At 35.2% G+C, this 14295-nt stretch overlaps 1 protein-coding gene across 1 annotated transcript in view; it reads right to left on the reverse strand.

Moving 5' to 3' along the window:
- The window catches only part of LOC128546700 (gamma-aminobutyric acid receptor subunit rho-1-like), a 36323-nt gene extending 34664 nt beyond the window's left edge, over positions 1-1659 (reverse strand). Inside the window, exons 1-2 of the mRNA XM_053517957.1 lie at positions 1148-1659; positions 398-468 (exon numbers count right to left, since the gene is read on the reverse strand). Coding sequence (XP_053373932.1) covers positions 398-468; positions 1148-1230 — 154 coding nt within the window. The 5' untranslated portion in view covers positions 1231-1659. The remainder of the gene's footprint in view (positions 1-397; positions 469-1147) is intronic.
- Between the last annotated feature and the right edge of the window lie 12636 nt (positions 1660-14295).

Below are 14295 nucleotides of genomic sequence, written 5' to 3' on the forward strand. Positions count from 1 at the left end.
CTGGTTCCTAAGCATGACACTCCGTCTTTCAGTGGAACTCCTGTATCATCTGCTCACTAAGTGTGACCTTGACCTTAGTGTGACTCAGTAACATCAAAAGAAGAAATGCTCATCTCAAGACAATCATTATTGAATTTGACCTTTGACTTCTTAGTGTGACCTTGACCTTAGATCTAGGGACCTGGTTCTTGCGCATGACACTCCTTTTCATGATGGTAAACATTTGTACTAAGTTACATTAAAATCTGCAGAAGATATGCTCCGTACAAAGTTTTAGAGGCTGCCCGCCCGCTTGGGGTGCTCCCATAATACGTCCTGTTTTTCAAACGGGCGATTGAAAATGAACGAAGCAAAAAAACAGATTTAAATGAAAAACAGGTATTGAATTGTAACGTACCTTCATCATAGCCTGGAGGATAATTCGGGTCATATGTTGTCTCGTTAGTTAAACGCCGTAGTAGATCACTCCTATAAAATTAGAAATCATACGGTAGTGAAAATTTGTGTGAAAATGGTTTTTAATATCGCCAGACAGTATTCTCACGTGTTTTACACATGCTGGAAAAAAACTCTTCTAGCACTCTGGGATGTAAGAGGACTCGCGTGCTGTAACGAATGCCTAAATTCAAATGCATCTTTAAAGTGCATCCAAGAAAAACATTCTTTTTACTTGTTTTTTTTTTAATAGAAGAATACGGCTTGCAAGAAAAAAGATATATCACAATGGAAAGTGCAGATGGACATATTTTACTCTCGGGTAACTGTTTTATGGTAATTTGACAGGGTCTCGGTTCCACGTAAACGGTTACCATAGACACAGATAAATTCACCCGAACCGATACTTGATTAACTTTAGTATCTATCACAGAAATTAAAATAGAATCTGGCTTCCCTTCTCTTCACTCATACTCTCGTGGCGGTAATGGAGATACCATCAGGAATGAGATGTCAAGTATTCAGAACTTGTTTTACAATTTAGCAAAAATTAAATTGTATAAAATACGAAGCAATTTATGCCTAGAAAGTACGCTTAATTTAATTTAATTAGTGTTAAACCTGAAATGGTACGACTCCGCTACAGATTTTTTGTAAGATGATATGGTAAGATTATTTGATATAATCAATGCCAATTATATATTTGACCTACCTTGTTAAATTCGTTGCATTAATTCCGGGGAACCGCACCAGAAGACAAAAAAACAAGAGAAACATTTCATTTCTTCCCATCATGGCTTCAAACAGATGTAGCGATCACAAAAGTTGCACTTTGTAATGAGCACAGCGACAGCTCTCTAGATAATGATTTTGATAAAATGGAACGTTGAAGTTGGTATTATCACACACTCAGCATAATTTCTATCCACCGACCCGGTTTCAGATACTTGAGATAAACTTACAAATTATCAATTTTATACATATATATCTTCTAGATATATACAGGAAATTTTGAAAAAAAGAAAAGTGAAATGATAAAAGTTGATCAAATAAGACCATCCTAATACAAGGTATTAGAAAAGTGGCATCATAACAAGTATAAGAGCCTCCTTGACTGAGTGGTTAAGGTCACTGGCTTCGAATCGCTTGCTCTTACGAAGGGTTGTTGGTCCTACCTAAGAATCCGCTTGTCTAAAAAACTGCCCGGATAGGAACATTGGATCATCCCCCACAACTATAAGCTGTAACTTGCGATAAAACAAAATAAGATATATCTTTATTTTGCGTCGGTTTTTACTATTAGCTTAAGAATAGCTAGTAAAAACTATATTCCGACAAAAAAGACTGCTTAAATGTGGTCAATCAGATTTTGGTCAACTACTTGAACTGTTCAAAACTTTTAGCAACTGATACTTTACAATTACCTGTGTGCACTGATTTCTCAAAACACGTTAAATTTTCAATTGAAGTATCTTTAAAATTTGGTTTCCTTTTCCTGGTTGCACAATTGAGGTAGCATTATTTTAGCACAAGTATGAATTTATCCTAATGAAACACTATTGTATTAAACGTTTAAAAGATTTGCATTCACAAGTATGTATGATGGCACCATTTTGACGTTTGATGCTATCACATATTCTAACACGACCAGCAAATAACCTACATATACATATGCAACTACAAAGCGATGGACATTTTAATAGTCGCAGTTATTCTTTATTCTAACACGACCAGCAAACATACATGTAGAGCAAAATCTATCTCGGGTTATTCTGCAATAAACCACTCGCGTGCAATGACGTCATCCGATCCAGGTGCGTAGTACGGTCATATAAAGTAGTTACCATTTTTTCTAACACTGTTGATACTAGACTGTCGTGTTAGAATAGAAATAATAAGTTACCAAGTATAATTTATCGTAGAATAACCCGAGTTTTTCATCTTATGCGAAACAGTATATCACTCAGGACTACGGCCTTTGTGATATATTCTTACGCATAAGAACTCAAAACTCGGATTATTCTACGATAAACCACGTTTGGGAACTTATTGTTTCTTAAATAACTGTAACGTAAAACAGTGCGTGTGCTGCGTAAAACGTAGCTTCAATCTACTTTGTTTATTTGGTATATACATCGGGCCATGCTATAACGGTTTAATTAAAGGGAATTCCTATAGTTTTTTTATGCGCATCATTCTGCGCAGCTGACACTTTCTATGGAAAACTGAACTGAAGTCAACATTTGTTGAAACATGTTACAGACAATCTTAAATATGAGGAATTTTGAATGAAATAACATTTTGATAAGTTATATCAGTAATCAAATGTTGATACTGGTTTATGTTGTATTGACAAGTATCATGCCTGACAGGTATCTTGCTAATTTTGTGGTAGTGTTTTCACATCGCATTTTAGTACAAAGACAGTGTTGTTCATATAATGAAAGATAACTGACTTAGTACTGATAAGACAATATCACCTTTCAGATTATTTAGTATTCAATTATAGAAAGAATTAAGAATTTTTAAAACTTTTTTTTAACTTTTAGCAGACATACATGTAATCAATTTGGCCAGGTTCGCGCCATTTCCGTCCGAACAGGTGTTGTATTCCAGCGGTTTTAACAAAAAATTTAGCCTGGTGACCCATATATTTTTAGCCATTTTTATGCTCACAATACAATTATCTATACACAAGAAGAAAAAGAAAAAATTCTATGAAAGAGTTTTTTCAAAATTAAAAAAAAATATTCTTCACTTGGGTATTTTTCATTGAAAAAAGTTCACAAAAGTAAATATGAAACAATATTTTTTTTCATTTGTACCTATAATTGTAAGGATAGAGTATTACAAATATGACTATGATATCAAATAAGTATATAATAAAATCTGTAAAAAGAAAAAAACGTATTATGCTGCCTGGATGTATATTTTGGTTGGTATTTATAAAAAAGCAGAAAATTATGAAAATGTTGAAAAATCGCTGGCAGTTTCAGCAACAGTGGGTGTGTTCAAAACAATTTTTCACAAAAACAAGCCTGGTGACCTATTGTTTTTATTTGTTCATTGTTTTCAGCACAAATTTTCCTATCATATATGTGAATTTAAAAAAATTCTATGAAAGGAAAAAAACTATAGGAATTCTCTTTAAGTCACATACAGGCAGCTTTAGCTCGTATGGTGCCATCTGCATGTTAAGCACTGGTGTATGAACTTGTGGAATCACCGACCATCCGTAAGTCATTTAACAAAGTTTCAAACCAACAGAGCTATTGAGAAGATCAATGTTTTCACGTAAATAAAAAAAATCGATACAACAGTAGCATTTGCATAGAGTAGAACTGAAGAGACTCTATGGACAAGAAGATTTTATTTTGAAATAAGTCATCAAAAACAGATCTAATAATACTGTTCGTGATAACTCAGTGATATTTTTAATTGAAGAAACTCACAAAAATAGTTCCGTCAACATTAAGTTCTACGTACTAGGTTTAATGCGTGTACACCTGACTTAACTATTCGAGGAACTCCGTACAGGATATAAAGCTGATGACGGCCTCCGCCATTGCTTTGGAAGTCTTGCTTTTCAATTCTTTTGTTATCCCCCGACGAAAGTCGGAGGGATATAGTTTTGGCGTTGTCCATCCGTCCGTCCGTCTTTCCTTCCGTCCGTCTTTCCGTCTGTCCGTCCGGAGCCATATCTAGGAAATGGTTGGGAATATTTATATAAAACTTCATATACATGTTCACCAACTATGAGTTCTTGCGGCCCGTAAAGTTTCAGTCAGATTGCCCTAGTAACACCAGAGTTATGGCCCTTAGAAGTTTCTACTGTTAACTATATATGGTACTATAAATATGGCAATTTCTGCATCATAACTTTTGATATATTTGACCTAGAACTATGAAACTTAAACAGAATTTAGATCACCATAATATGGTTGTGTACACACAATTTCGTTCGCATTTATTTGTAAATTAAGAGTTATTGCCCTTTAATATTATAAAAATCCACATATTTGTACATAACAAACTTACCATTTGGTAGAATTTCATTAAATTTCTTTCATTCTTTTCCATGAACATTTATTGTAAACATGTGAAGTTGTGTACCCACACCTGGTCACCCCCTTACCTTGATCACACCCCTAACCTTCTCCCAACTCCCCTCCCCCCCTCCCCCCCCCCCCCCCCCCCCCCCCCCAAAAAAAAAGCATTCCTTATTTTAGATTTTTTTTCAAACAAACATATTCATGTTCACCACTATGAGGTTATGAGACCCATCAAGTTTCAGTCAGATTGCCCTAGTAACACCAGAGTTATGGCGCTTAGAAGTTTCTAGTGTTAACTATATAGGGTACTATAGATCTATAGATATGGCAATTTCTGCAACATAACTTTCGATATATTTGACCTTGAATTATGAAACTTAAACAGAATTTTGAGCACTATAATATGGTTGTGCACACACAATTTCGTAGGGATTTCTTTTGTAACTTCAGTGTTATTGCCCTTTAATTGTCTAAAAATCCACATATTTGTACATAACAAACTTACCATTTTGCAGAATTTCATTAAATTTCTTTCATTCTTTTCTATGAACATTAATTATAAACATATGAAGTTGCGCACCCACATCTGGTAACCCACTTGCCTTGGTCACACACCCTTCCCCCCCCCCCCACCCCCCCTGCCCCAAAAAAAATATTTTTTTAATTCCATATTTTAGATTTTTGGCCATTCAAAATAAATTCTTTAGTCAGGATCAAAGTATCATACATTTATTATGTACTCTTTCATTAAACATTTGTTTTCTGTTAAATTGATTTTGACTAATGAAATTATTTGCTTCTTATTAACATCCTTAACTTTTTGCCGGACATATTTTTTTGCCATTCCTCATCACAAACCCTTTCGGCGGGGGATACCAATTCATCGAATTTGCTTGTTTTGTTTTGTTTTGTGTTTAACTTAACCAGTGTTCCTGGATTCAGTACCAGTACAAACCTGTCCTCCGCAAGCAGCTACCAACTTCCCCACATGAATTATCAGAGATGGAGGACAAGTCGTCCGGATCCTGTAGCCCTCTACCTATTATTTTTTGTGGATAATATAACGTACAGGCTATCGCACACAGTGTTTGCGTTGTGTTTCGCCTTTTCTTTCTACAGAGTTTTAAGTAGACATTAACGGTTTTGAAAAAAGAAGATGAAAATGCGATACGTCTTATTAGTTATTAGTTTATGTAATCAACGTGACATTACCAAATATTGGTTGAAAGTATCTATCAATTTTCAGTGTTAGTAACTCAAGAGTCACAACTACAGAGCGGACGAAATAAAATTCCCATAGACATTGTGACCAGATTATGTGAACATTGCATAAACTATAATGGCTATACCATTGAAACTGTAGACGACTTTAATTATCTTGATACTGAGAAGATACTGGTGTAACGTTAAAAGAGAATATTAGGTTACTGTCTTATCGATTTAAATTTTTTAAGTGAGTCGGAGAAAAATATAAAATTGAGGCTCTGTCGTGACTTTAATATTTTTGTAGACGAACTTTCCTCCCTCTGTTCTTCCCTTTTGTCCTCTCTTGTCTCCTCATTTCCTCATTTTTTTCTCATTTCTTCTTTCTTTATTTCTTCAACATTTCTCCTCTGCTCCTCTATCTCCCTCTTTGAAAACTCATTTATTGCATTTTGGCTGCACAAGATCATTTAATTATACGAATTCTAAATATCTTTTTTCCGAACATTTTTATCAATTCTCAATCAGCTGTGTTTCCGAACATTTTTATCAACCCTCAATCAGCTGTTTTTATTGTTGAAATATCAAAGGGCAATAACTACTTGAAAAATAACCAAGAACACAAATAGAACACGCAGATAGTATGCGCATCTCCACTTGATAGTGAAACTTCCTATCTCATATGGCAATTTAGCGATTTTTCCCTTATATAAGCGGTACCGAATTTCGGACATGTTCACAATTGCAAACGGTCATTTACAATTTTCAGATTGGGTACATTGGTGTAAAAATCTCTAAAATTAATAGAAAAACATAAAAAACTTTTAAAAAGAGGTTTGTTATCGACTTTGTGATGAACCGCGTCTGATTGATCAAGATTTGTGACGTTCGCCACTCAATTTTATCGGCCCTTGAATGTCAATTCATCATGTGTTTACTGCATATCGGGTACGGATCATTTAAATGGTTTTGTCCCTTGGTTGTTTCGTACAACCCATTGAATAAATCAGGAGACGAGTGCCCGTCCGCTTATCTCAGTTGGGACAACGTTGGTCTACGGATCGCGGGGTCGCGAGTTCGATCCCCGGGCGGGGAGTATACGTTCTTCGTGATGACTTGATAAAAGACATTGTGTCTGAAATCATTCGTTCTCCACCTCTGGTAATTCATGTGGAGATGTTGGCAGTTATTTGCGGAGAACAGGTTTGTACTAGTACAGAATCCAGGAACACTGATAACTACCTGCCGTTACAAGACTGAAATACTGTTGAAAACGGCGTTAAAGAGAATTCTTATAGAGTTTTTTTCCTTTCATAGAATCTTTTCAAATTCACATATATGACAGGAAACTTTGTGATGAAAACAATGAATAAATAAAAACAATAGGTCACCAGGCATGTTTTAGTAAAAAAAAATTGAACACACCCACTGTTGCTGAAACTGTCAGCGATTTTTCAACATTTTCATTTTTTCTGCTGTTTTATGAATACCATCAAAATATACATCAAAACAGCACAGTATGTTTTTTTTCTTTTTACAAATTTTATTATATACTTATTTGATATCAAAGTCATATTTGTAATACTCTATCCTTACAATAATGGGTACAAATGAAAAAAGATATTGTTTCATATTTACTTTTGTGAACTTTTTTCAATGAAAAATACCTATAGTGAAGAATATTTTTTTTAAATTTTGAAAAAGCTCTTTCATAGAAATTTTTCCTGTTTTTCTTGTGTATAGATAATTGCATTGTGAGCATAAAAATGGCTAAAAATGTATGGGTCACCAGGCTAAATTTTATGTTAAGACCGCTAGAATACAACACCTGTTCGGACGGAAATGGCGCGAACCAGGCCAAATTGATTACATGTATGTCTGCTAAAAATTTAGAAAAATAGTTTTAAAAATTCTTAATTCTTAATTCTTTCTATAATTGAATACTAAATAATCTGAAAGTTGATATTGTCTTATCAGTACTAAGTCAATTATCTTACATTATATGAACAACACTGTCTTTGTACTAAAATGCGATGTGAAAACACAACCACAAAAATAGCAAGATACCTGTCAGGCATGATACTTGTCTATACAACATAAACCAGTATCAACATTTGATTACTGATAAAACTTATCAAAAATGTTATTTCATTCAAGATTCCTCATATTTAAGATTGTCTGTAACATGTTTCAAAAGATGTTGACTTCAGCTCAGTTTTCCATAGAAAGTGTCGACTGCACAGAAAGATGCGCATAAAAAACTATAGGAATTCCCTTTAAACCCAACACAAACAAACATGTTCGAATGGAAAGTGTACTTCAACAACTGAGAACGAAATATTTCGTAATCAAGGGTCTTAATGATAAGCGATCACGATGTCGCGAAACAGAAAATATTACAAAAGAAACTCCAAAACAATGCCCAAAAGGTGCCAAAGAATCAATAATTTGTTTTGGGGTCAATCTTCAATAGAACGCCAAGAAAATTATACATCCGTTGATATAGAAAATGAAAGTGACATGTCAGCTGCCAATGAAACTGACAGTTTGTTTGAAACCAAAAGTGGAAATAATCAATAACGTATCAGACACCCAAAGCCCAATGTCAATTGAACCATCTTGTAGTACAACCAGTACAGAAACAGACAGCAACCTAAATCCAAATGGCACTCCATTATATATTGCCTGACCTTTATCAAATCAAAGTCTGAAAAGGGTAAACAACTTGTTCCAAGAAAGAAAGAGTAAAAAGACCAATGGCCGTGAATTATGAAAGCGAATATGAATGGCTCTATTAAAGCTCGGTCTAAAAGGGGTATGTTTGCAAAACAAGTGAAATGTTTAAAAGCCCTGTGGCTAAAGGCTCTCTCAACCTTTTTACGTGGAACACAGCTGGGCGATCACCCAGTCAGAAAACTAGATAAACTCCAAAAACGTATTTTAAATGCAAGTTCTGTTTCTCGACAAGTAAGGTACTAATCTAGTGAAATGTGCAGCACTTTGCATCTGGTTTATAAAGAAGACACAATAATGAAAGAGATGTCGAGAGAAATAGAGCATATATGGAATGCCTTGTTGACATTTCACGGTAAAGAAACACTGGGCATTAGACAGTGTCTCCGACTTAGTAAACCTATTGTCCCGACAACAGTGCCTTGGAGTGGTGAACTTTGCCAAATTTAGTAATTTAACTTATACGTCATCAACATCTGATACTGAATTGCTTACATGTATAAGCATTGGTGAATATTTTAAATCAAAACTTATTGAGAAAATACATAAGTTAAAATACTTAGCACTCCTGGCAGACGAGTCTAACGACGAAGCCAACAAAACACAATTTGACATCCTCATCCGATTCCTGCAAGGTGAAACTGGATGATCACTTCGTTGATATCATAAATGTTAAACAGACTGATGCAGCAATTCTGATGATGGAGCTCAAACAGTTCCTAACTGCAAAAGGGAAAGATATCTCAAAAGTTATGTATGTGGATTTCGATGGCTGCAATACTATTACTATGAGCGGTGTTAATAAAGGTATTTAACTAAGCAATATGACATTCGCGAGGCTTATTTTTATTTGTTAAAGCACAGCCTTATAAATAATATATCAGCAATTAATGTTTTATGCTACCATGTAGCATTTAGAACAATCACTAATAAAAACCCTGTAAACATCAATTTATTAAATATCTAATTGATGCACATAAAAAAAACAAGGAAGAATATTCAACAGGGAAAGCAACGTTCAAAAAACGCAGCCTCCCCAAAGACACACACGAACAACTCGTGTCAAAGATGTTCAAGCTAGCTATGCCATGATGGAACTAGTTCTTGTCCGGGTTGCAGCAACTCGTTGGCTATCCCATGGTATCGCATGTGTGCGGATAATTGACCGATATGTGCAGGTAGCTCTTTAAGCGCTTACTGTTTAAAAAGTGCCTTACACTTATTGTAATTTGGTAAAATGATTGCATAATAGATTTAACACTATGCAAACACATACAGATATCACTGAGTCTGGGTTTTATTGAAACTGTTCATTAACCAGCAGTCAGTGCTGATATCTTGTCAACCCCTAGCGCCAGCTTAAGCATTGCTTAATCTTAAATAATCAAAATAAAAATGTTAAATAACCCATCCTTTATCTTCAAAACTTTGTTTAACTGTGCTAAATAATATATTGTAACACCTTGAACAATGGGGTCTTACCATTTTCTTGTTTTCCTGATCCTAGTCAATGTTGGCCGTGATTTAAATTGTCTTTGTGACATTCACTTGTATGATGAAAGTAACGAAACACAGAATTGTACACATATGTGTTGATCTACATAATATGACCGACCAATCGCACATTATACACTCCCATGTTCCCATGTTCGTTGAGATTTATCCGAACTTTGTTTACTTTTTGGAAGGACATCTGTTTTGACTGGCTGACATATAATCCTGATTTTAAATCATTTGAACGACGCGAATCACTATAGCTTAAGCACAATCAATCTAGAGTATGTAAATGTTTGTTTAAGACAAGTGTCATCCTCTAATTCAATCCAATTTTTCTGTAATTACAATATTTTCATGGTAACTCGCTGAATTTGTAACATTTACTGACAGGATATGCACACAGACACTTGGGGTCTGGAATCCCCACCCCCCTACAGCCCAAACTACTACGCACCTGTATATATTTTTTATCATCATCATTGTATATCCAGACCCAGACACTAATCACACAAACATTGTTAAACTTATTTCAGCTAATTTAAAAAAATATATATAATACCTCATTAGCTTTAATACACACAAGACAGAAATCTTTGACAGAAATTTTTCGTACACCCACCTCGAATATCCGCTCGGGTTTTACTCTATTTGCAACTTTCCCGTATATTTCTGGTGTCCTTCGTTCAAGTTCACATTACTCTTCACGACGATGATAGTAACAGTACTCAATCTTTGCTCCTGCCTGCACAATATGCGATAAATTTTGTAATTGTCAACTCATTTCGGTCCATTTACAAAATCTTTCGACGATTTGAACGCTGGCTCCAAGCCTGATAGCTAAGTATGCGTCGCGCAGTGAACGTTAGAACCAGCATAACGATTAATAGAAACCAGTCTATGTTTACAATTTTAGGCGGTCAATTCAAACTGAATAAGATTCAAGATCAATAATTAAATTCATAATTAATACACGATTATATTTCGATTTCAAGATGTGGAATGCAAAGTTTTGTGTACTTGGTGAGTATTTATATAGATAATATGTTTCGATTGGCCCTTGATTGGTAAAGGGACGTGACACTATCAAAAAGCTGTTCGCGAGGGAGCACCCCGTGTCTTGAATTTTTTAATCTGTTTATGTTTTTATCATTTCACATCAGTTTTGAACTGATATCATATAATTAAGCACACAGCCTCCCCAAACTCCTTTTTTCCGGGGACAATTTAATACGGGTGGTCATCAAGGGACCCAATTATCAATGACCTAACCACCGCGACTGTTCCCATAGTGCAGGCCCCGTCTAGACAAAGTGTAAAAAAATGTTTATAAACCGTATTTTCTTAATGTTGAGGCACAGTGCATCTACAATGTTTTGAAATAGTTCTTTTTAAATAAACAGTCAATAACAAGAGTGCAATCAAATGAATTTTTAGTAGGGTTTAGACTGACCGAATGTTTTCCAGAACGGATAAAAATACATTCCTTAGATTTCTAATATTATGTTTGTTTGCGTCATGCCTAGATATTGTGCGATACCCTGCCTTTCTTTTTACAGAAATAGTATAGCAGTCGGTTTGATCTTAACATTGTATATATATGCGAACCGGCTATTTTGCTTTTATTATTGCATAAATTATTAAAACACTGAAAAGAATAGTTACTTAGTTTATAAAATAAAGTATTTTTCATTTTTTCTGATATTTTCTTGGTGAATATTGAGAGAACTCTCCTATGAAAGTATTAAATATATTAACGAAAATATAAATATCCATGTATTGTTAAAGTAGGCTAAAATCTACTAGGCAACTTTTCAAAGGAAAACGATGGAGACCTCAGTAAAATAGCACTAGGCCGATATATACAAAATTTGTTTCCAACAGACAGCCATTGCTTATACAAAATGGTTTGCTGAAGACAAGAAAGAGTCATCTGTATATAAAGGATTGAAAGAAAAAATACACAATCATGAAATAGAATTAAATGAACTTTCTACAATTCATCAATGGGTCCCATCGCCATTTTTCGTTTGCAAAAATGATCCAGGACACGTTCAGTATGCAATGTTTTGTGAAGTAGTTAATGGAAACCACTTAGTAAAGAAAGTAACATTCTACAACAATGGAAAATGGCAGCTCCACGTCGGAGAAAATCAAATAAACCTGGAAGACTTTACAATAGAAGATACTTATTCAATTACAAGGGAGTCAGTACATAATGTTTGCAAATTAGTCACATGTAAGGGTAAGCAAAACGAAAATTGTGATGTCCAAAAAATAAAGGCCCTTGTTACTGAAGTCATAGAGAGAAAAAACAAAAATATACAGGTCACTCAGATGTAACATGCTAGTACCTTTAACTGCTTCTGCAACAACCTGCAGAAATTGTCAACATTATGTGAAATTTAATGAAAATGAACAATCCAAGTCCAAATATATGGAGCCTGGTATTTCTACAAATGAAGAAAATGATGTAATACTTACTGACAACAATGACGCTGATATGAAGGAAATCCTTGAAAGAATTCTACCCGAGGCAAGCGGGGAAATGTTAGATTTGCTGCTTATGCAAAATTTACAGAATTTATCACAAAACCCAAAAGGGAGAAGATGGGATAAAAAAACCCTCAGCCTCTGTTTGTCGTTATGGTGCAGGAGTAAGAAAAACTATCAACAACGGCAAGGTGCTTGTTCTGCCTTCCGGAATAACATTGGGGTTGTATAAACGAGCAGTAGACCAGAACGCAGGTTTCCTAAATGATGTGTTCCGTTGGATGAAAGAAGAGGCCAGTAAATATAAGGTTGCAGGGAACCAAACGCTCGGGGGTATCTGTATAGATGAAATGAGTATTCAGGAGGATTTATGTATGGTCAAATCAAATGGTGAAGTTAGATTGATCGGTTTTATAGACATGGGCATAGAATCGGATAATTTACAAATGTTATGCACCGGAAAGAAAGAGCGACCACTTGCAACCCATGGGTTATCTTTAGGATTGAATGGATTTAGATTCCCATTCGCGAGTTTCCCCGTAACACAAACTAAAGCTGCTAACCTTCATTTTTTAGTTTGGCAAGCAGTTAAATATTTACATATGTACAACTTCAAGGTACTTTTCTTTTCTATGGATGGCGCTCAAGCAAATAGAGATTTCATGCGAATGTTTTTCTCTGGAACAAACCCGTTACTGCAAAACTTTTCAACCAAAAATATCTGGTCTCCAAATGATCCCGACATAATTTTTATAATAGACTATTCACATGTTATAAAAAAAGAGTCCGGAATAATTTACTAAAAGTGGTGACGGAAAAAGTTACATCAAAAGTCTCTCCTATAACCAAAACATCTACTGGGAGCACTGGGTGAATACTTTCAAATGGGACAGGGAAACAAATGCGTTTCCAATGCATCGCAAGCTTACAAATGATCACATGTTTCTCACCCAGGAATCTAAAATGCGGAACAAACTTGCTGAAGATGTTTTAGACGAGGACATGTTGCACCTAATGGAATGTTTCCAAAAGGCAATGGGTGAGACTGGTTACCTGATAGATGACACCCTTGCACTGTTAAAGGCCACAAGCAGCATGGTGAAAACGTTCTGAGACAGAAGGTCGATCCATGACATCGAAGATATCCGCCTTGAAGGTCTTTCCGAAGCTCTGGGATGGTTTAACCAGTGGGAAACCCACGTGAAGGACAGAACTGGTTTGACTGCAAGTGAAAAAGAAAAGATGCTTCTTTCAGCACAGACGCGCGAAGACTTAAATTCATGACAGGCTTCACTAAGCTATGTAAAGACACACTGAAATATGACAGAAATTCAGTTGTCCCTGCACGGGTAAATAGTGACGTCATTGAGAACATCTTCTGTCAACAAAGGGGAATTTTCAACGGCAACAACACAAATCCAACATTTTACCAGTACTCAAAGAACATAAATACCGTCACCATAGGTCAGAACACGCTATCAAAAAATTCAAATGCTGCAAATAAAAGATGTGAACCCCTTTGCTTTAACGCTGACAGACCTGTTAAAGAAAAACGAAAAAGTTGACATGTGAGAAAACCCCCGTCTGTTTTAAACAGGTAACAAAATGGATGAATGTGCAAGCAGAAGGAGCCAAGCGCGTTTGGACTGGCCAGACAGCTGGTGAACTCTGCTTGCATTTCTGGGTTAGTTACTGTAAACTGACAAACTAAGTGTTGAGAAACTTTACAATATTCATGACCATTTGTTAAATATGCAAATTCAATGTTTCAAATTTCATATTTTAGCAGAAAACAATAACTTTTGATTGCAAATTTGTTATTCTTGAATCAATATATGTTGAATCAATTACCTTTTCAACGGCACAATTGCATTTGTTTGAACAG

The sequence above is a fragment of the Mercenaria mercenaria genome, chromosome 11, assembly GCF_021730395.1.
Source record: "Mercenaria mercenaria strain notata chromosome 11, MADL_Memer_1, whole genome shotgun sequence".
NCBI lineage: Eukaryota > Metazoa > Mollusca > Bivalvia > Venerida > Veneridae > Mercenaria > Mercenaria mercenaria.